Here is a 24799-nt window from a genome sequence, read left to right as displayed (position 1 = left end):
TGCCAATGTATTCTTTTAAGTCCCAATTAGTGTTCCTGTGCCCGTGAAAAAGTTCTATCAGCACCGTTGAACAAATTAGTGACTTGCATGTCCGGCGACCAATCTAGTGACTTTTCCAACAACAAGGGTCAATGATTTATTAGTTCAATCCTAAAGCATGCTTTCTTTTTAAATTAACTTTCTAGAATGGTACAGATCCCTTGTTAAAACTCATCTCTGGCATGGGGAAGGGGTACTCGTTGCCAAACATGGTTACTGGAAATGCATCCCTGAACTATGATTTATCCTTTTCTCCTCTTTGTTGACATCTAGCTCCTTTTCAAGCTGCCTGTAGCTAATTTACAGAGGAAAAACCTTTCCAGGGGACCTTTAAAGAATGTCCATTTTCAGTGTTTTCAAGAACAGATTCTGACAGATATGCAAGCAGGTAGACAGGCAATCAGGTGAGTAAGCAGAAGAGACAGACATGGGGACAAACGGAGACGGAGGCAGAAATATCGGCAGTCAGTCAGTCAAATAGGAACAGAGAGAGCAGGCAGACTGGAGGTCTAACAAGTAGCAACCTGTCACCGCGGCTTTGGAAGGGAAGCAAGAGTCATTCAAATGCAGCTTTTGTTTGATCGCTGGGGGCGACTGTATGAATGTACTGTACCTTCTGAGTACACACTGGCTCACCGAAACCTGATTCTCTTTGACGGAAAATGTGCTTTGTGATAAACAGACTCACTGTGCTGTTGCTTATATCAATAAAAATAACTGCTGGAAATAGAAAATAAAAGACTATTTTCTGCCTTTTCCCTGCACTCAGGTATGTGGAAACAGACAAAATAACATAGTGTGATTTATCCAGAGTGTCTTGGCAGACACACGGTGTCAAATAAATGTCTGTAATGAAATGACAACAGATGTGAAGTGCTGTAGAATGACACAGAATAGAAGTCCTGCGAAGCAAATAATTCACCGTAAACTGCAGCAACAGTGTGATGAAAACAAAAGCCTTGGCAGCATATTACGATACAAAGACACAAACACTCACACAAACAGCACAGGAGAGAAGAACTCAATCAAAAAATCTATCAAAACAAGAGTAATATGTGAAGGCAGACAATATCTTCCTGCTCTGCAAATGGAGGGGAATAAATAGTCATGCTAACCCTCATCCATGGCCATGATGTGCGTGTGTGTGTGTGTGTGTGTGTGTATGTGTGTGTAAATGTGCATATATGTGTGTGCCTTAAATCAGCCGTTTAAAACGGAACAACTGCTTGTAATTCAATTGGCTCAATTAACAATAGACCTAAATTTTGTAAATTCTGTCGAAGTGACTATGCGGTTGGCTGGCAACCGGGACCATAGGTTGCCCGTTTTGAGTGACATAACACCCATGACACACACCCATTAGCATGCTATCGCGCTAGCAGGCCACCACAGATCACAGAAGTGCCAGCTTGTAAAAAAAAAAAAAAAAAGGATAAACAGGTTGCAAAAGTCAGATGAGCCGACAAAAGAGTAAAAACGGAACGGTGGAGCAACAATGATACAGGCATATGAAGAGATTTAGAGACGGCAGCAAAGGAAAATGTTTAGAGAGACAGAGATGGATAGATAGGCAGAGGGGAGATAGACGAGGGGTGTTACAGACTGAGATACGTAAAGGGACGGATAAAGCGATGTTGCACATGATAAAGTCAGAGAGAGACGGATACAGACGTGATGCAGACAGAGAGATGTGTGGGGAGAAAGGGGCGACGCAGACAAGTGTAAAAGAGAGGCAGAGGAAGGAGTCGAAGAGGAGGGATGAGGTAATGTTAAATAATGATGAAGACAAATGGAGACGGGAAGAAAACGGGAAGGATCTTCAAGTTGTTCTAAACTCACATCGCTTGTGGAACGTATGGGAGGGACAGGATGGAAAGGCAGGGGCAGATAGACAGGTAGATAAGACAGACCCCACTGCTCACACTGGCAGCAGGAACACCAGGAGAATGTAATGCATTAACTGCCATTAACGAGCAAGGATAGATGGAACAGTAGCAGTAGTTTGAGTTGATGGCTACTACATATTAGGTTTAAACAGGTTCCAGCAGAAAAGTAAAAAAATAAATAAAATAAGTATACTCAAAACATTTAAAAAACACTTTCTATTTGGCTTTGCTTTTATTTTTGAGTGTGCTGCTGAGGCGTACTATTGTCAATGTAATACACAAAAGGAAAAGGAGGTGAAACTCACTGCTCTAAAACATGTAACGTAATGTGGTGAGACGGATCAAGAAAGATCTCCAGAAGAGAAAAAAACATCAAGTTAATATTTTAAAAACCACTGGCTTTTATTAAGTCACAGCTTGACTGATGTAAGAGAGTGCATATATTTGGGTGCATGACTTAGGACATGCCAACTATTATCCACCAGTTACATCAGTCACTATTGCACCAGGTGATTTCACTGACCGGCATGTCTCCAACCAGAAAGGAACTAATCAGTGAAATTGCCTGTTCCATTTCCCAGTCCCATAATGCATCCTAAAAAATATATATAGTAAGTACTTGAAATAAAACAGCACAAGACTACTTCTGTCAGACGCCAGTCTGTAAATTTGGAATTTCATTTGAATTTGAGGAGGAGTAAAAATTCTGATTATTATTTTCAGAGGTGTTCCTAGAGTAATATCACCACTACCAACGAAAACATTTTGTTCATTTGTTTATGGACTCAGCAGCTCCTCAATTTCCTTTGTGTGAGGCATTGTGGTATAATGCCTGTCAACAGCAAACTCAAAAAAAGAAGCTGAGCTGGTGTGCATATTGGTGTTCCTGGACTGAGAAAACACATTGCTGTCTGCCACCTGATCTATATGGATGGAAATGCCCAAATGGTCACTAATACTATTACATAAACAAACATCCTGGCAGTGATGGTAGGGCATGCTGACAAAATTAATTTGTCATAGCACTATTATATTTATATCCTGCACAGAAACTGATGGATGCTGTGATACCCAAGTTTCATTAAGTAACTTGGCACTAAGTTAAACATATTTTATTACTTGGACTTAATCATACAAGGACAGATATTGATCAAGAACCGTTGTGGTACGTTAGGTGTGTTTTTCCCCAATGGAAGCCATTTTTCTTCAAAAGGCAAACTAGTCTTCTTCCACAATGGTTCCAAATGACATGTGCGATGTGAGGGCCAGGAAGGCTAACATGTGGAATAGAATAGAATTGTGGGTTACTTTATCAACTGAGAGACAACTGCTTTTTAAATGGCATTATACTAACATGAGTTAAATGCAATCTGAATATACAAAAGCCATTAAAAATAATTACATTTAGGAACACAACACAAAAACTAAACTGGATTGCTTTCAAATTCAGTCTCCCGCCGCTCAGTAAATCTAAAGTTAACTTAAAGGCATATAATGAAAGGACATTTCCACAACGGCGTTCAGCAGGGAAACAGAAAGGGAGAAATGGTTGTGTTGACAGATCTGTCAATCAAAAGAATGAAGTATACCGGTATCAACATAACTTTGACAACTGAGTTGCCTCATTTCTCTAAAGCTTATGTGCATTAAGTTGCAGAAGCATTTAAACTGTAACATTTTTCGGTTGGCCAGCATATTTCTTTTCCTCTTGCTGATCCATCACACCTTAAAATCTCTGCCTGTAAAAACATTGTTTTTAAACTAGTTTAGATATTGACACGGTAACATAAAATCAGTTGATTATACTATGAAAACATGGTAGAATACTACAATACACTTTCTATTTTAGTGTTGGTCAAGAAGTTTGACCCATTGGATCAATACAAAGAGCCTGACTACATCCTGGCTAAAAACACAGGGTTTGGTGCTGTTGCTTTAGTCTTTCACTGGCAATAGAAATAGCCACACAATTTTGTAACACTCAAAGTTGACATGTAAAGAAACACATTAGTTCTGTAACACCTGAGCTGAGCTGGCACAGCTGACACAAGGTTATCATTACACTCAGGACCAAAACAAAATCAGCCAGCTTCTTCAGCTCTGAATGGTGATAAGATCAGCCGCTACCACATGCACTCATCTTTTGTATACAGAGTGAGATAGGAACGAAGGTGAGTCCCTTAATGAAATGTTAGGCGGCGTAGGGACGGATCAGCATCAACAGGCTCATGATTAAACATTAGGGGGAAAGAAGAGGGGACGCATCACCGTACTCATCATCCGCCTTGCATATCTCCCTCTACACCTCTCTTTGATCCCCTCCGGTTGCTCCTCCCCCTCCTCATAGCGGTCCTTGACACTGAAAGGAAGGCGCTGCCCTTGCAGGACTGAGAGAAAGAGTGAGAGACAACAGGAGTGGTATCCAGGACTCTCGGTCGTGATGTGTCAGTAACCTGAATCTAGACACGACACATCAAGCCAACACTAAATATAACTACAGGTCTGCAGAGTGCGACCATTTTTGGGGCACATGCGACCAAAAATCAGTGACGTGCAACTAAATATGTTCCTTGGTCGCACCGGTATGCCTAACATTTAGCTGGTCGGTTTGTGCGTGTAGCAAAATGTTTTTTCCCCCACAGCAAACAGCGAAGAAGAAATACCACGGTCTGAGCCAATCAGAGGCCGAGTAGGGGCGGGCCTTCGTCTCTGATTGGCTCTGACCCCGGTCTCTTCTTCGTTGAATGTTCGTGGGAAAAAGAAATATGGCAGTGTCCCTCCATCCATCGTCTACAGAATATCCTGTATTCAGGGTCGTGGGGGGGGCGATCCCAGCGGTCATTGGACAGATCGCCAGTCCATCGCAGGGCCATGGAAGCGTATCAGCCATAATATACCACGTGTGAAGACAACTGTCCGTTTTTTTCGTACACATCTGGTCCTGTCTCACCGTCTCCGCGGTCGTAGTTTTAAGAGCCGGCCGTTTGATTCGGTCTCCGGTTCCAACATTATACATTTACTGCAAAGAGTACGGCCAGAGCCAGGCTGGGAACGCTGCTTTTACTGTCACAGCGTCGTCGTTCAGAATCGTTAAAAAAGCACCAGAAACACAACCGGTACCGGGACAGGTGCTGGTGGGCCGAGAATCCCCCCCGCAGCGTCTCAGCGTCAGGCAGCCGCAAACCGAAGCAGAGGAGTCAGAAACTATAATAACATTAACCGATGCTTATAATACCACCAAAGATGAGCGTTTATTTTTAAACAATTTAGGTTATTATTATATCCCTTGTTTGTGTTGAGATTTAAATAAAAACTTTTATCTTTAGCTTTCTTTTTGCTTTCTTTTTTTGTTATCTTTATTTCTGTTTATAGTCATTGACTGAATGCGTTATGGGAACTATACATAAAATGTATAATAGGTGTATTATTGCGGTGCCAAAAGGCGCAGTGAAAATTTTTGGGTGCACCTAAATGACAAAGTTAGTTAATGTAAAAAGTTAGTCTGGAGTCCTGTAACTAGAATGACCTCTTGGGCTTGTATGCTTCTGCCAAACCAATCAAGTTACAGTTTACATCCACGTCTGTCCAAAATATCACTTCATGATGTAATCCTATTAGACATTTGTGTGATATTGTCATAATTTGCATATACATATTTGTGAAGTGACAGTTCGATTTTGACAGTGACCACCAAAATCGAATCGGTTCAAACTTCACTCCAAATGGTGTTTGGACAAGAATGGGACGTACATACGAAACAACAAAGAAAAACACGACTGCAGAAGAAGTTGTTTTCTTCACTTTTTTAAGCACGGTGCACTTAGTATACCGCAGGTTTTTATTCCCAAATGGAAACACATGCATGTCTATTCAAAGATTGTGACTTATCGACCCGGTGATAACATCAACATCGCACTGACGCCGAGTAAAAGCAAGCAGATAGTGTAGCTATCGACTGTGAGACACATAGGCGTGTTTTTTCTCTCTTTTTTTCATCTCGGATCCCTTTCTGAAGACTGCCAAACGTTGCTCTCTGCCCCCTGTCTGTCTTTCTTTATTTTTTCTTCTCTCTAATTCTCTGTCTCTGCTCACATCAATTGATGGCTGGCTGCGACTGGCGGTGCCTGTGTTGTTCCAAGCCGAGCCGTAATGGAGACATTTGGAGAGGCAGAGCAGGGCAGGTTAATGCTCTCTGTAATGTGTGTGTGAACAGCGATTTATTTTGTATTTTTTTTTTAGCGAGAGGCTCTGGGCCCCGTGCCACTGGCTCCAAATGTTTTTCCCCTACTAAACTTCTGACCCCAATCTGTGGTCAAGAAAGACAGAAGAGAGAGGGGAAATTGAGAAATAATGAGCGAAAAAAAGCAAACGTGATTCATGCTGAGGTGCAGATGCTGATACTGAATGAGTTCTAGCAGGCTTTCTCAAAGAGAGCATGTGAGACTGCATGGTAAATAGATGACTGATCACATTATTCAATGTTAGTGCAGAGTGGGCTACCTTATACTAGCTCTAAATCTAACTAACTTCTGTCTTGACAGACAGAAAATAATCATCAATAAAGGGGAGAACGAAGCAATGTGACACATGCAAATATCACAATTCAGCACAAAACAGCTCTAAAACGTCGCTCAGATCAATCATATCGACACGCAGCGGCATTTTTGGCCACTTGCTGTGATGACGGGCTTGAACTTGTGTAGGAGTCATGTCAATTGCATTTGAACAGTGAGGATGGAGGGAGGGAGGGACAGGAGGGGAGGGGAGGGGGCTTCTAGTTGAAACAGCCTTGTTGACCATTAGCGGTCGACATCGGCGCAGGAGATTATACTCGTGTTTCACGTCGCCCCGCTGCGAAGCTGTCTCTCTTGGATGTTGACGCGGTGCGGCTGTGTTAAATGACAGTGACATGGATTGTCAAGTCCCTTCAGATCAGCGTGGAGGCTGTACGGTGTAGGGATGAATCAGGCGCTGGTGATGTGAGGATGATGGGGTTAAAGGTTTACAGGTAGGTAGGCCTATGTTGTCCATGACACCTGGTAGTATCAGCCCCTTAGTCTCAGGTTTTCCACCCAGGCTTTGACACTGACTATGACCAGTCACGAAAGGTTACTCTTGTGAATTCTGTTAGAATGCAAGACGAGTGAGCATCGAATTGTAGTGAATTATACTGAGAGGTGCTTATTATGTGTTATTAGGAGGCGTTCTATTATTTATTTACTATATTTATCTTCCTGTATTTAAAGCTTATCTTAAACGGTGATACAAAAGGGATGCGTCATCTTAAAATTCAGATAGACTTACAGTATGTGAGACCTATTTTTGACATCATATTCTCTCGAATGGTCTCCGTCTTCATCTTCTCATAGCAATCTAACACCAAATGGATGGGTGTGAGCGCTACACAGAGGCTGCATTGAGGTAATACCTTGATCATGCCAATCTATGCCTTCTCAGATCTGTTTTCAAATGTTGATGGTGTGTCACGTCTCCTCCGTTCTACAAATGAAGCCCAGAAACCGAGATACCGGAACAGACTTGACCTGTATAAAAAAATCTATCTCTAATCTGAAAAAAAAAAAAAAAATGGAGATGAATTCTCGGTGAGCCAATTAGAGCAGCGACTAATCCCCCAGTAACTCGGCAAAGACGTAAAGCATCCCTTTCTTTTCTCTCCCTTCCTCGCTCCCTCCGTTTCACTCCACTTTCATCTCTCTGCTCTTTTATCTTATCAATAGGCACATATAGAGCACTGCAGACACAGAGCGCCGAGCCGGGATCTTTCAAAAACACTCTGTTTGTGACGTTTTACAACGATTGCCTGCATTCAACACTAAATTATATGAAATTCCAACATCACTTCACTTGCATGCGCCAGGATGATGGATTTTGCAGCTCATACAACTATTGCAACAGAAAAAAACCTGACAGCCAGCTTTATAATATCACTAATGGCTCACAATAGTATAATCCACTATATATATATATATATATATATATATATATATATATATATATATATATATATATCACACTTTAGTTTAGTTTAACATTATGAGCAAGTCATGCTTGTCCTGAGTGGACACAGAATGTACTAATGTGTGTTTTGCGATCTTCCTTTTGTTAGATCGAGCATATACACACTTTACATTGATATAATTGATAGTGTCGCTTCAACTGCTCTGTGAAACAGGGGGGGTTTATTCCCCCCCCCCTTTCCAGTTAATGGCCACGTAGCATCGTCTCCACGCAGCGTCTGATTGGCTGAGAGCCACTCTCCAACAGCGGGGTAATAAAAGTTACAAATGAGAGCAGGCTATTAGAGCCATTGACGTGTGTAGGCTAGCTTGCTAATTAATTGATCCTGAAACTTCATCTATTCTATAGCCAGAGAGGAACCCTTAATTAATCAGCCTTGCCATATCGTTGTCCTCCTTTCTTTCAATCTCTCTCTCTTCCTCCTCTCTCTCACTCTCTCTAATTTCAATATGCTTTATTGGCATGAATATCAGGTGAACAATATTGCCAAAGCAAACGTCCAATTAAATGAGTACGCTTAAATAAATGCAGAATAAACTAACAATTTTAATTGTGAGTAGATGCCCAGGGTCCCGTGGGCTGGCATGGTGTGCAGGTCTGGAGTTGTGGAGGTGACGGAGAAAAGAAAGTGTGTGTGAGTTGTGTGGGTGTGCAACCGATGTGTACTTTGAGCAGCGAGCCTTCCGTGTTTCAAGGGCCTTTCAAAAAGGACGGGGCGTGACGAGGCTGGAGTGGTCCCCTTTGTACCCTCACCCCTCCTCTCCCTCCATCTTTCCTGGCAGAGGGGCTGATTTATTGGGGCTTCCCAGCCATCCGTCAGAGCCAGCAGCGCTAGCTGCATTAACCCTAGAGACAACCCCAGCACCCGGGGCCCCTAAGTGCTTCCAAGTGGCCCTCGCTCTCCTTACTGGTGAGGCACCCCCCCACCCAGGCTCAATCGATGTCGTAAATTACCCATCTAACTCCCTAAAGTCGATAGTCCTCAAGATGATGTTTGGACACACAAGGATTTTTACAGCTTTATGTTTTAATGGAAACATAAAACCCCAATAACTATTTTTAAGTATACTCACAAATTAAGTTTTAATTATCATAAGTCTGTGTTTCTCATCTATGAATAATTAAAAGGCACAGACAACATTTAGTCAAATGTTAACAAACGTACTTACATCTTATTTCTTGTTATTCTTGTCAGGCATTTAAAAGACCTGTCAATCAATTAGTCTTTTTCTTAAGAGGCGTTTTATCACAGTAGCAAAATTGTTTACCAAATTATCAATGGCTGAATTCCATTTAGCCAGTTCCATTCAAAATGTAACTTGTCATAGCAGGAAAACACAAGTGTCTTATTACATGAATGATAGCGTCGCTCTATTCAAGTGTCGCAGTGAGTCATGGCAGTGTGACAGTGAGCCGGCATGCACAATACCAGAGCCATGAAACATAAGCATTGGGCCAACTGTGAAAAAGACCCATTCCGTTACGATACCACAAAACCAAAAACATACACAAACAAAATTATTATTATCATAAAAATGGAATCATAATAGGAAAATGTTTATTGGGGGTCTGCTATTAAAATGCAATACTATAAAATACAATGCATAGTTGTTTTCAGCTGCTATGAAAACCACTGTTAAACATGTTGTATTGCGGACGTTAAGTACAAACAAAGGAGAAGAGTTGATATGTTGCTTATTATTTAGGAATGCACACAGCTTGCCATGATGAATGGAGCACAGGCCTTTTAAAACAGGCTTTTTAATGAATGCAGATGTATTATGTTTCTGTATGAGGACGATTCATGAAAATTAATCTTTCAAAAGAGACTGTGACCTTGTTAAAAAGGTACAATGCCATGAAGGACAGCAGGCTTGTGAAGGGCTGTTGTGGTTTGTAGCGGCGGGTTCAGCCACAATTCCACTTGACTTTAAATGCTTGGCGGCTTCTATTAAGTTGGCCCAGTGTGTAAGGAACAAACAGCCAACACTGGTAATGGTTTCTGCCTGACTCCTTGACACCCCCACCCCCCACCCCCCACCCCACAACACACACACACACACACACACACACTGCTTCCTCTTTCTACTTCTCTCTCTTCATTTTCCAGGATCTCCCCCCCCCCCTCCCGCTCTCTCGCTCCCACTCCTTCACCTCTCCCCTTTTTTCACATCAAACACTAATGTTTCCTTCAAATTCCTTTTCCTCTCTGTCTGCCAACTTTGAAATCACAGGAAATTACGCTGAGAATTGGTGGAGGGCTTTTTTTTCTTCTTCTTCTTTCTTTCGATTTCCACTCCATTCCACTTCCCAAACAGACGCTTTTCTCATGTGGCCTGTCATCCCCAAGACACACGCCTCCTTCTTCTACTTCCTCCTCTTCCCCTTCCTCTTTTGTTGTCTTTTTTCTTCTGCTGATATTTTTGTTCCGGCTCCCATCACTCCACACAAACACACATGCGTTCAGACGCTGCATGACGCTAACTACATTCAATACCAGTTCTGGGCTTATTGGCTTGAGGCCGGTATGAACATTCTTTTTTCTCTGAGACATCAACAGTGAGATCAGTGTCTGTGCTTGCCTCCTATGGCTGAATCAAGAAAAAGGAGGCCACGAGGAGAACGCCTAATTGGTAGTGAACTGTGCTGTTAAGAATGTGGCGCAGCGTGTCTGAAAGTGCATGTGCGATCACGTCAGCGCGTATATAGGTAGGGTATACTATCTGTGCAAACATGCACTGCATGTGACTGAAGAGACGGAGGGAGCTCCAGACATTAAGCTTCAGGGCCTGGACAGGTAAACAAGGTACCCCAGAAACAATGACTCAATCTGGACAGAAGGATCACATATAGTCTTTGGGTTACACACACATGTAACTCTACCAATGTAAACAACCAGATGGAGATAACAGTCCAGTCACAATGTTTATATGAACTACAGGGGAGATCTTTGTATAAGCTTTGGGTTTCACTCTCCTGCACAGGTTTTTTTTAAAGATATGTGAATGTCGGCGTCCGTGTATTTATGTATGTAAATGTCAAGGTGCAGATATTACATCTTTTACATATCTTTGTGTCTCTAAAGGGGGATACAAATACAGAGAATTAATAATAAATAGCTGAGTCGACATGATTTGTGGGACTACACATGACCCATAAATTCATTCAACATTGTCCAGCTCTGAAGAGGCACAGTGGAGGTAAATAGAATTTTGTTTGTGGTGCTCAAAGCATCAAACAACGGTATTGTCCCCGTTACTCCACCAACCTTGCTGTCAACAATCTTTATAGGGACTATTTTTTCAGTGTTAAATAGTTCCAATAAAAACTGTTTACAGCGAGCTCTATGGGTTTGATGTTATTAGATGTTACTCTAAATTTGGGGGCATTTTATGTTTTCCTTTTTGGTAGTGATAGTAGAGGAAGAGAGACAGACGCAACAAAGGTCTCATGGTCTTAAACCCAAACCATATGGGTCCGAATAATAACGTACCCTTTGATTGACGGAAGTGAGTACATACATATCCAATATCCAAGACCTCCACTGGATGACATGTATGTATTTGCTGTGGAGTTCTTATTTAATATGAGTGCGGCTTAAATTTAGCAGGATTTAATTATAATAATGAAAGGCATTCAAAGAGGACCTTTTGTTCCTCTGCTAAAACCGCCTGCACACACACACACACACACACACACACACACACACACACACACACACACACGCACTCAGTCACTCAGTCCTGGGGAAATCACAGAGATAGACGTACAGGCATATCTTTGTTGACGTCACGTTGCCTGGCAACATCCCAGCATGCTTGGCTGTGACAAGCTGAGGTCTCAGCCCTGAAGCGCAATGCATCATGGGGGATTGTGTGTGCTGTGTCTTACATCACTCACGGTCCCCCTTGCTGATGCAGCCAGTCAAGACGGTGTGAACGTTCTTTGCGGCTGATCCGGTGGCAGTTCCATGATGTTCAGAAAGAGGATTGAGTGGCTGATTTTATCCTCCTCCAGACAAAGCTGCAATCATGTCCATCTTAACTGCATTTGGTGCATCTTTTGATATGTAATTAATAGTCACTTTAAGACTTGATATACAGTCCATTTTGCAGTACACATCTGGTGCGTTCATTTTTAGCCCTCCCTGCTCCTCCCTGATCAGACCCCTGACCGCTTTTCTGTAGGTGAGGCTCATTACGCTCATGTGAGAGTGTGGAATTAAACCTCCTCCTCCGAACTCATTACTGTGAGCTAGATTTCACCGGCTGCAGATAGGCAATGCGGTGGTGCTGCTTTTAAAGCCAGAGCCAGATAATTAGAAACTTTAGAAGCACATTTCCCATGGCTATAGCTAGAGTGAACAACTAATTCTATTTGAACTAATTACGTTCCATAGCGCTACGTTCGGGCGATGTAATACGCCCGAGGATTTCATCACAAAGCAGTACCAGGGAAGTATTTTTGTGCGTGTTACTGACTGTACGTCATTATGCGTCGGCATTACTCTCTATGCAGTCGGTCTTCACATACAGTACACACCCCCGCTCGCGCCCTACTGTGTGTATTTCATACCGCAAAATCCCTGAGCGGGCTCAATAATGCTCGTTTTGGGAGCATGTTGACATCATCAACGTGAGCCATGAGATTTAGACCTGTAGCTTGGGTGATGATGTCTACGACTAAACCTGCAGAGCACAGTGGGACGAGTAAGAAAAAATAATGTTCATACATCATTATAATAATGAAATATGATAGAGTAAATTAGTCATTTACTTGTTATTTTTGAGCTTTTTAAGCTGTTTATTTATGTATATATATATGTATTTTTTATTTATACATTTAAATGCTATATATATAATATTAATTTTGTTATTCTTATTAGAAACACATTAATAAAAAAGAAGCATAAATAATAAATATAATTTTGACATTGTAAAACCCGTCCAAAGACAACTGTGTATAATGTTGTAAACGTTGTAAACTTATCGTCATTTGTAAAAACAGTGTAGTAATCCCTTCATTCTCTGTGCACCTCTCAGTATGCCTTATTGTTAATGCCTTTTCTATACAACATAAACCTTCAGTGCATAATGTGAAAATTGTAGGCAAGAAGGTCCATCTGCATATAAATACATGTGCATTACAACAACACCAATTTTCTCTGGTACTGCATGTACGCACATTTGTACAATATTTTAAGACATTGTGGGAAGTCTGTCTGTCAGTCCATCTGTTTCCCTCCTTCTCTCTCTCTCTCTCTGTGGTCTTGCTAAATGTGGAAGCACGCTCGTCCCAATAAGAGGTGTCCAAGTCCAGACCAACAGACCAGGCTGACTAAATATAGCGGGCAATGACAGCAGGGGACTCTCTCTCCCCCCCCCCCCCCCCCCCTCTCTCTTGCTGTGGCGCTCAGTAGTGCTGTTTCACTACAAACTACACTGATGGAACTAGATTGTCACACAAACACAAAGATGAAGTTTGCTTTCTGCCAGAATCCGCAGGACACACACAAACGCATACCACGTCAACACACAGACTAATACACACTCATACATTCTCCGTATCTCTCCCTCCAACACACACGCCCTTCCTGTCCAAATGAGATTTTCTTAAGATTCAATAAAGCAGACAGAAGCACTATTGTTTCCAACACAGGGCTATTGTGTCGCACGGAGAGATGGTGACGTGGGTTGGCTTTGCTGCGTCTATGTTTACTACACAGAGAGCATTCCGCTACACACACACACACAAAATTAAAAAGACACGCACACAAAAAAAAGTACACACTCATACAATAGAAGCATATATAAATATCATCAACAAGCGCTCCATCAAACAAGCATGAAGAATGAGCGTGCCTACACACACACAAACCACACATACACGGCATCAAACCGATAGGGAACGGAGTGATGAACAGGAGTGACACTACCTCATGCCAGGGTGTGAGATGTGCTGCCTGGTATTTTAGGCGGCGTTTCAAATTGAACATGCCAAGCCTTCGGGGGGAAAACGCGAATGCACCGCGGCAAAATCGCTTAGAATACCACCTACGATATCTGGATCGGCACTGCAGGGCTGAGGGGACTCATTCATGAATCACACTGAGACTGGAGAAAAAAAAACGGAGCGTTCAGGTTTGTTGACATACCTGCTGTTGAGGATACTGCATCCCGCTCATGCCCATTTGGCCCCTCCCCTGCATGCTTATTGGATATCTGTGTGGAGGAGGTGATGTGTATGGCTGGTTTGGAGGGTAAGGCCCGCCCCCTGGCTGCGGCGTGGTGGAGTAGGGATTGTTGGCCATGCTGTACAGCTGCGAGCGCTTCATAGCCATGAAGTCCATGGAGGACACCTGTAGATGGGGAAAAGAGGAATTAATGATATGTAACTGGCATTTCTCTCTTGGCTAATATTTCACACTCACGATGGTGTATTGTGATCGGCTGAGGGTCGTTCGGATGAATGAATCCAGCATCCGCCAAGTTGGACGGAAATCTTTAGTGCACACACTCTAAACCACAGCCATTGATTTATCTTATAATTGGACAGCAATTGGAAGCCTTAAATTAATGTCCACAGGTCATAAATGAATCACAAATGGAATTAAGTAAGCAAAGATGTTTATTGCATAGCTATCCGGAGCAAATTTTGCTGGGAGAGGGCCAAAACATAATGATTTAATTAAAACCTAAAGCCTGTATCTTTGTTTTAATGTCTAAAAGGGTTTTGAAAGTGTTGTAAATGTTGTTTAAAGTGATGGGAAGCAATAGCCATAAAAAGTCGATGGCCTTGTTCCCACAACTACAGCCCAGCAGAGCCAGAAATCACCACACGGCGCTCCCTCTCTCTTTGCACGTCGTTACTGGCAGGAATACTTACATCGGAGTTTGTGCTCTTCTGAATTCAAATAGGAGAACAGATAGAGGTTGAGAGTCTGGCGGGTACTCAAACTTTACATTACAATTGTGACGAGGCATTTAAAGTTTGCGAGTTTGAATCCCAGACGGGGATTCGGGCCGGCGAAGCAGTCAAAGCACCAGATCTCCAAAGCAACACCTTGGAACTCACTTCTTAAAGGAATACAAAACAAAATCAAAGAGAATAAAGAGAAGGTGTCAAGGGCGATTTATTCCGTTGTAAGTATTTCAGAGCCTTTTAAGAGGCTGTATGGGGTCTCTGTGAGCCATTGGAATATTCCGGTACAGTGCATCAGGCTAATGCTAATCCGTCACCCGTAGCGGCGTGTTTGTCTGTCTGCTGGGCAGATAATGTGGACTTCTTCTATCTTCCCTCTCTTCTTTCATGCTTACTCCCTTTTGTCTCCGCCGTGTAGGATCATGTGTGATTTATGACATTTTGTTCCTACGGCTTCTTACACACACACACACACACTCTTCTCGTCTCTCATCTCCAACTAACTCCCTCCCCCTCCTCCGTCTCCCTCCTCAGTTCCCTCTCCTCTTCCCAACTCAATATCACCTCGTCTAGTGTGGAGGAGAAATTGCTGTTGCCTCATATTGCCAGGCTAATATCAAGAAGACATGTCAGGGGATGGGAGCACTTTATTCAGCGGGTTACGTGCGGACGGTTACAGCACTCTTGCTTTAAAGTGGTTTTGTCTACTGAGGCGTGTGCATGAAGTGAGAGTGTGGAGGGGAAAGAGAGAGTGTGTTTGGGTAGCGAGATAGATGGAGAGAGAAAGTCAGAGAGAGAGAGAGAGAGAGAGAGAGAGGGAGAGGAATGAGTACTCCAGGGTGACTAAAAGTTATTACACAAGCGTGGAGGATCATGGAGGTGTATGTAGACGTGTGTGAGGTGGTTATCCTGCGAAGGCCGAAGAAACAGTGTGTGTGTGTTAATGAATATTTGTAGCCCAGCTCATGCAATTGTGAAACTTCTAATAAGTAGAGCAGTTGCCGAAGATAAAGTCACAGAGCACACTAGGAGTACTGATCGAAAATGAAATATTTAACCACCAAACAAAACTGACGTCTCATCTGACAAAATGATCGCCAGCATTAGAGTCGAGCACATACGGGAATGAGTAAGGTTATGAGACATTGGTGTGTGAAACCTTTTTTTTTTTTATGTTTTCGATAGAAAATGCTGTTGGATGAACTTCAAGTTCAAGAAGCACAATTTGTTCCTTATTGGATTTGATGGAGAGAAAATCTTGACTCATCATATGATTTGTCCCAGCTCCTTATTGCTCTGTGCGATGATGAAGAGGCTGACTGAACAGCAGTGATCTAATAACTTAATTCAGAATGCAACTAAAATAGATTTAGTCCTTTAGTGCATCTGAACTGAGCATTGTTGTTTAAACCAGCAAAATATCATAGTAGTGTACTTTTCCAACTCACTCTGGGTCATATGCTTCTAATGTAGCGATAATGGCGTTTGGCGTGAGTGTCGAGGGCAACACATGACCTGCTTAAATGTTTGTACACTCAGAACACGCCACAAGGCAGACACACAAAAACACGGGTCCACTAGGCAACATCAGCAGCGAAAAGGGCAACGCTCTCCAGTTGTGGGGGAATTCAGGGCAGTGTGCCACCCGTGATACGGGGACACACACACACACCCTCCCCTCCCCAGTGGCATCCAGTTCACCAATCCATCTCAAGAGGTTTTCCGTTTGCCAAAAATGCTGAGCGCAACACAAGTAAATCCCCTCACACGGCTGCCAAGTGTAAACACACACTTTGCAAAAAACATTTACTGTAGCATTTAGAAAGGCACTGGACATAGAAAAAAACCACATCTCCAGAGCGGAGAAGTGGATGCTCGATTAAACACACACACACACACACACACACACACACACACACACACACACACACACATACATACAGAAAGGTGCATTAGTAGAATCTTGCACTGGCTCTCACTGTTGATCTCTCTCATCTCTCTCCCGCTCTTGTGGGAAATTCTTAAAGGAAGCAGCCACAGTAAAACGATCTCGAGCTATCTAATACATTGGTCCATCTTCCACACATGGCATTATCCACACCTGTCCACAGAGGAAAAAAAAAAAAAAAAGGAGTATTCTCCGCCTCCCTAAACAGAGCCTCATATCTGCTCTCATGACAAGTTCCACTAAATGAGATTTCAGCCCACTGCAGTCTTTTCCTGGAGATATGACCACCATTTCCCTCACACCAGCAGGCATAAAAAACAAAAAAACAACAACAATTCCTGACAAATTGAAACATTATTTTCTTCTCCCCTCAGAGAAATGGCTGTACTTAGGAAAAAAAATTATGAATATGACACAAAGTAAATCGTGTTTGCGCCAGGAGGGACGGAAGATAAAAAACTACAGGGAATACACAGAAAAGGTTTTTTATTTTCTTCAAATGTGTTTTTCACTTTTGTTCATCTGGGCATGCCATTCAAAGGAGGAGGAGGAGGATGCATGGGAGACAATAGTAATTCAACTGCTAAATTTAAAATTCAATTTATGAACTCCTCTCCAGCATTCTGACTTTCGTGAGCCTTTTTTTTTGTGTGCAAAAAAAACAAAGTCATTAAAATAGAACATGGGTGAAATTACTGTAGGGTGAAACCTGCTAAATTGCTTTTCTGAGCTCAATTGGCAACATTTTTATGTTGCAAAAAATGATTGTATTTCTTCTCGCTTTAATGTGCTAAGTTGTTAATCAGAAAGAGACAAAATGCTCGACACAAAAGGCTTGGATATGTGGATTACGAGACACACACTGGGATCAAATAAACATAAAACAATATTGGTAAATGGTTATTATTCCAATTGCATGCTGAATGCGGGAATTATTTTTAAAAATTGTCTTGATTTATCAGCCGTGGTGAATGAACGTGTGCACACACACACACACACACACACACACACTGGGTCCCGGTTGCTATTGCTACGGTTGTCCTTCACACCAGATGACCAAATCATCACCTGCCTTTCAGTTCAGTTATTTACTACACACAGTGGAAACAGTGACAGAGACCAGCTCACCCGTTTAGCAGGTGTAGTAGCGACAATACAGTGAGATCCGTATTGCTACATACCAGTCTCAAGGGCTAGTGTATCCACTAAAGTCCTCGCTTTTTGTGACTCACAACAGCCCGGTGGTCTTCATACAACCAACAGTGTAATAAAAGATGTTCCTTCATATGTTCTTTATAGACTACAAGCTGCTTTATTGAGCACCAGCTCCTTCAGAAATAGTTTGAACCTCGAAAGAGCAGTTCAGTGAACAATTATGATCCGTTAAATCACCTGGTGGTTTAATATTGTCGAGAACAAAAGATTTTTCCTGTTGCATAGGCAACAGTTTCTTAAAAAAACACGCAGCTACAGTCAGTATCGGTGCTCTGAAGCACACCGCTGCTACTTGGTACTACCGAGTGATGCACTATACGAAAATAGCGGGAAGCATATTTTTCAACTATTATATTCTCAAAACCTATTTGGCACTGGTGCAAATTAGTGCCATGTGAAAATGGTTCTGAATATCACCATAGAAAAACACATCAAACCTGATTGTGTATGAAAATGATCCCCAAGATGCCTTTTTGGTATTGATTCTCTTTTCCTTTCCTTTGAAGGACTAATGCCGAATGCTAGCTTTTATACCTGTGTAATGAAACCGTTTTAGCCCGTGTGTACTTGCGGGGAGAAACAAATAAGGATAATTATTGTCAACGGATCCTCTTTATGCTCCGTGCTGCGTCTGTCTCTGGAGAATCAACATGCTGCAGCCGGAGCTGGGTGGTCTGCCGGGACAATCAGCCTTGTCTTTTATGTGTTTTATTTATACCATGCAGCCGAGCTCTATCCAATTCCTATTACACTACAGGGCCCGGCGATGCCTTGGCCTCCCGAACAAAGCCTCAGGCTTGAAACCCTCCGATTCGGGCCTACTGTTACCCACCAAAGAAAATCAGGAAGGGTGGAAAAGGGAAAAGATGGGAGAGGAGGAGAGGGGGAGAGGGAAAGAGAGACTGCAGGAGTGGGCGAGGACAGATCGAGTTCCATATTAATGTGTGCAAATTCCCCCGCTCCTGCTGACTAAGATTAGAAAAATTAATTTCATGGATGCAGAGACAATACTGATGTCATCAAGCGAAGAGGAGAGGAGCAGCACACTGTTAACTCCTCCCTGCCCAGCCTCCATGAGGAATAGATCCCTCCTTAGTATCAGCTCATCACTTCATTTCACTGCCAGGATCCAAGCAGGTTAACGAAACGCTAAATGATGACAACAACACACTGAGCCTCGGCTGGATCTTCCCCATCACGTTTTCCCCACCCTAAAAACACAACGTATGGTGCAAGTGTGCCGTGAGGCTGAGCCGTGTGCATGGCGGCGTTCCCATGCGACTGCTGTATCGCTAAGAGGACCAAATTCAGAGAATTATGTCCTGAAACACAACCTCATACCGCATTTCAGCACGCACGCCTTGTTAGTAAAAAAAAAAAAGTCTTGAATGACAGAGTGAACATGAGCAGTGGTCCGCAGGGGGAGCTGGACAGAGCCAAATTGCCTTCCTTAGCCCAATATAACCCGGATGGCACAGGCAGCAAGGCATGAAGGCCGGCGAGCAAAGAGATGCATGATATTATCTGAGGAGAGGTGCAGGGAGTGACAGCCGTAAAGGAGACAGGAACATGTATACGTGCTGTATGTTTGGCAATGATAATGTGAGTTGAGAAATAGAGGCAGACAGAGAGAAGCCAGATAAGAGGCTGTTGTTACGCAGTCAACCAGCGTGCTTTTGTGTTTGGCGCAATGCACATAATTGCTCTCCCTCCTGTGTCGTCCTCGGAGCTGTTGATCGGTGAGCCCTCTGCGTTTGACACCAATATTTACACCACACACACGCACACACACACACACACACACACACACACACACATCAGGGTGCTCAGAAACACACCCACCCTTTCCTCCCCTCTCCCATGTGCATGAGGGAAAAATTCCCGTGCATTCGGTTCGTCACGGCCAGCACAAAGACGTCATTAAGAAAGTTTAGGAGAGAGAAAGAGAAGAGACGAGAAGAGGGGGGGGAGGAGGGAGCAGGAGAAGGAGAAAGGCTGCTTCATCTGTCTCAAGTGAGATTGGGGTCGCGGGGTCGTCAGAGCCCTTTCCCTTCACCAACACCGAGGGCTAGAAGAAGCGGCAGGGACGGGGAAAAAAAGAAGAAAACCCCCCCCCCCTCAATGACAGAACGGGATGTGGCTGACATGCCTTCAACACACCATTAGAGAATGAAAACAGATCAAATGCAATCAGTAGAAACATAAGGAAACACACTGGAGGAAATAAACTCGTGGATAAAAACATGTACCTGCAAACGTTCTAGTTAGAGAAGCAGTATTTACCAGGTGACATTTTGTAATGTTTCCTCATTCTTCTCTCATCGACATTTGACATTCACAGTTTTTTCATGAGCTGAGCATGTGTTTTAAAATCATCTGACGAACTTTGCTACAAATCAGCAGCGTTTCCTCTTAAAAAGTTTCTCTGTGGAGTAAAACCATTGAAAAGCCTCTAGGTAAGACGGCGCGGCAGCACAACTATTGCTTTGAAACCGATGCAAATTAAATGCTTTCAGGAAATAGGGAAGGCACCTCTTGCAGCGCTGCCTGCCTATTTTCACAGAATCTGTTTCTGATGTGGAGGAGGGAGAGCCTTGCTACATACACTACCAGTCTTTTCTTGTCTCTCAGTCCTGTGTGTTTCCTGCCGTGAGTCTGGGACAGTGGAGGGCCACTGAAAAAAAACCCATTTCATCTAAGGGCCGCGGTGGAACGAGAGGAATGCACTCGTCTCTAACTTCCCCAGCCCGCAGAACCCCATGGAGAGATGCTGTTACACAACCAAGAATGAAAGAGAGGGAAAAAAGGGGCAGGAGGGAGGAAAATAACAATAACTCCATCTGCCCCAAAGACAGAGAACAGGCTATTTGAGTAAATGTGCTGCCCTTTACTTCCCAAGTCCCCCGGAGCAGAGCCGAAATGCTGCTATTAAATATGCAGGCTAGATTCCCCCTTATTCAAGGAAATCACCACCTTTGCTAATGGAATGGTATTCGAGAGGAACTGCGTTTCTTTAGCTCGGATAATTATGAACGAGGTCCCATATCGCCAAGTGTGTTTATGAATTAGCAATGGTTATTCATGATATTGTGCTCAGAGTAGGGTGAAAATACATAAGTGAATACTAAGCGAGCAGACCAACAGAAACGATGCTAAAGGGTCCTGAGGGGGCTTTCTCTGCCATCCATTAGTCTTCCCTGTAAGGCAAAGCTTAACGAGCTCCTCAGGCTGGGAGGCTGGGAGGCTGGCCATTGAGGGAGAGGGAGCCGAGTAAATTATGGATGCGTACGCTCCATCCAAAGCAAGACCACAATAAGCCCCCGTCCCTGTTATTAAGCTCTTTTCCACCTTTCCTGCTTGATTTCGTTTGGCACTCCAGAAACACAGTGTTTCAATGAAAACGTCTTTAATCAAGGAATCAATATGTAGTAAAACAAAGACTGTATCTATAAAAAGCATGTCGTCAAACTAGGTCATACCCGTGGTGCAGTTAAAGGGGCTCCCAACCAAAAACAAGGATTTACATTCAGGCCGTCTGCTTTGGAGCACTGCCCAGTCCTCCGGGGCCGAACCCGTCCATGTTTCTCCTGTGAGTGATCCATCACTTAAAAACAAAACCACAAATAACAAACAGATATCCTGACCTTCCTTCCTCAGGCGGATATTAGATACTCATTAAAAAAGTCACCTGAAACAATTTGAACCAAATTGATTTCATTATCGGACTCGGCATGACACACCAGGCCCCCACGTCTGATAGCTCAGCGGGAAAATTACAAAGTTAATTAGAAAAAAATTGATTTTCATATATTCTTCCCCCCCTCTCCGCTTTACTTTAAGTCACTTTACCGCCGTGAAGTGACACGGAGATTGTTGATGCGCGGCAGCGGTGATGTTCGGAGTGAATGGGAACACAGCAGGTTAGAGGCTCGAACATCGTAAGTGGAACCAGAAAATGCATTCCACTTTCCCGTGGTAATAGAACAGTGTATGTGTGTGTGGCTATGAGAGATTTTGTAATAGCATGTTAAGGTAGTGTATGCTTCCCCCCCAAACCTCATCGCATCAATATCTGCTCACCTCTCGCATACACACACACTCAAACACACACTCCACTCCACCTTTAATCCCCCGCACCTCAATATAGCAGCAGCAGCAGCAGCAGATGTGGCCTTAATTTTATCGAGTAATGAAGGTGAGCCTCAACTCCTCCACCCTGCTGTGATGGCTTCCCAAGAAATGGGCTCCACAACCCGGGGTTAGGGGCCCTGGAAATAAGCTTCCCTGCCCCCGCAGCCCCTCCAGGTCACCCTCTGGGAGGCCCCAGGCTCCGTGAGCTCAGGCCAGGCCTCCCATCTCCAGGGCCGTGACTGGGAATCAATCACCGAAGCTGGCTGGGAACATGAGGTGGGGGAGCCGGGTCGATCAATGAGAGCCTGTGGGAGCCCCGATGCAAGGCCTGACTGCACATACACACCTCTGACTCACACTTAACTCCACCACTCACTCCCATTATTGCTATGCCCCAGGGCAGCTATGTTTACGGTGGACTGAATGTGCCAGGCCATATGAATAACATAGAACTGAGAAAATTGAGTGACATTCGCCATTAAAGGACCTAAATTAGATTTGGACACGATCTCGTTGAGAATGATTGTGACTATGTGCATCTCCTGTATAGTGTCCGTCATTTTCATCGTTGAGAGTAATACACTGAGAAAAGAAAATTAAGTCTTATATTGAATTCAGCACTTTGACGGGTTGACCAGTGCAACCGCACACTGTTTCTAAATCCGAGCGAGCCCATCCATGAACGGAATAAGTACCCTGATGAAGTTGTTTAACACACCGAACTTTGACCGACCCTTTATGTTCAGGTTTTTATTAAAGGCCAGACATATTAAAGGGATGCACATATTTCCCAGGAGAAGCCACGGATCCTTTGGCTGCAACACACACATTTCACCATGTGTCTGACTCCGTGAAGGATGGTGCGCATGTGTCCATGTGCGTATTCATGTGTATTTACTGTATGCATTCTCCTCCATTTTCATGGGAACCAGAGTGCCGCACTTTTAAACACTACGAGTGCAACTAAAACGGATTTTTGAAAACAATATACCAGTTAACTGCGTTTGTGCATATGAGCGTACATAGACACACGACTGTAAATGCGCAGCATGTCTGTGAATGTCTGCCAGTGTCAGTAAAACATGTGTGTAAGTATTTTGTGTGTGTGAATGTGTGATCAGTGCGTACCATCTGTGTCCAGATGTTTGCGTAGAGAGCAGGCTGCGTGGACAGCCAGACAGTTGGCAGGCCTTCTGACAGGCCTGTGTTCCTTATTGATAGAGGGATCACAGAGACAGAAGAGTCAGCCGTGCTCAGCTAGACCACAATATTGTCCGCTCTGCTGTTATTCATCCCAGTCAGCCAGGAGAAAATGGGATAGTCGGAGCCAAGTTTATAGCTGTCAGATCTGGGCCAAATAGGAGTTGAATAGGTTTCAAACATTTGGAAATCAGCATGTGAATGTTTGATTTTTCATACAGATGCCGCCAGACTCTTTTGCCAGAGCTGAACCTGAAGTGCACAGCCCTTTTGAATCGGGGTGAACAGCAGCAAGGGCCAACATGTTGGCGGAGCGGTTTGACCGGTTCTTGTGCGTTGGTGGAGGTGAGATTGAGGCAAGGTGTAGAATAACTGACTGCAACTCCTATCTTGATCCAGAAATATGCGTGTCAACATTGTGCCATTACCATAGTCATATACACATATCGTCATCGTCAAATGAAGCAAAATTCAACTTAAAATAAATATATCCCTATATCCACTCTGAATTGGCGCACCGCTGCTAAAATGTCACGCGATCATTAATATCCACTGTTCTCGTGTTTCACTGAGTGCAGGTCTTAGCCTGTCCACACAGAGCAGAGGGGAGACAGCTGTGGTGAAGATAGCTTTGATAACCGGTACCCGTTACACACAGGGCTCGGTAGTGAACGACACTCTCCGTGCTGACAGATTATGTGTTTGTGTGTTTTTATCCGAGCTAGACCAGAAAATATTCTGTTAAAAGAGATCTGCTATTTTGCTATTTCTCATTTGTCTCTGCAAAGTTTGCTGGGAGTTATCAATGTAGCCCAATGCGCCAGACATTTAAAAAAAAAAACAGCCTTTTAAATGCTGCATTGCTTGTCAGCAACCGGTCATATAACCGGTCACTAGGAGGCAATTTGGCCTTGTGTACTCTGATTAATTTGGCATGCAGTTAATAAACCAGTCATAATGTTGTTTTAATGAAAACTCAGCTCCCGGCATTTGCTCCTTGTGGTCTTCACCAATGTTTTGGAAGAAGGAAATAATGGGCGTAACAGGCGGCGAACCAGCTTTAAAAGTGATGTATTGTCTTTTTAAATAAAAGCTGCGCGAGGAATCTGATTTAGGTCAATGCGGAGAGTGGTTCATGTGGAAAAAGTAAGTGACAAATAGTGAACAAACCTTAAATGAACTTTAAAGTGATACATTTAAGAACATAATTTGGTGTGGTAGTGATAGCCATGGCTATAGCCAAATATACCATGAAATAAAGGCCTAAACTATCCTACATTAAAGGTTTTTCAAATGCTTAGCTTTTACAAAAGGCATTTGTTGACCGCCTAGTTTCCATTATTGCCTTGCAGAACCGTCTCCCTGACCTCGCACCATGTGCCATCTTTCTTCCCTGGCTCCTGCCAGAGTTATGGAGCAG

The 24799-nt window shown here is 43.3% G+C and overlaps 1 protein-coding gene across 11 annotated transcripts in view; it reads right to left on the bottom strand.

Annotated features, from left to right (window-relative positions):
- LOC311016438 (AT-rich interactive domain-containing protein 1B-like) overlaps positions 1–24799 on the bottom strand; it is a 159786-nt gene that overhangs the window by 121456 nt on the left and 13531 nt on the right. For all 11 annotated transcript variants that reach the window (XM_084014115.1, XM_084014116.1, XM_084014117.1 and 8 more), the window contains exon 2: positions 14119–14322. In XM_084014115.1, the coding sequence (XP_083870241.1) occupies positions 14119–14322 (204 nt within the window). The remainder of the gene's footprint in view (positions 1–14118; positions 14323–24799) is intronic.

This window comes from Eutrigla gurnardus (genome assembly GCF_963514095.1).
Source record: "Eutrigla gurnardus genome assembly, chromosome: 7".
NCBI classification, from domain to species: Eukaryota; Metazoa; Chordata; class Actinopteri; order Perciformes; family Triglidae; genus Eutrigla; species Eutrigla gurnardus.
Note: the sequence above shows the minus strand (reverse complement) of the source record. Positions and strands in the feature narration are given on the sequence as shown.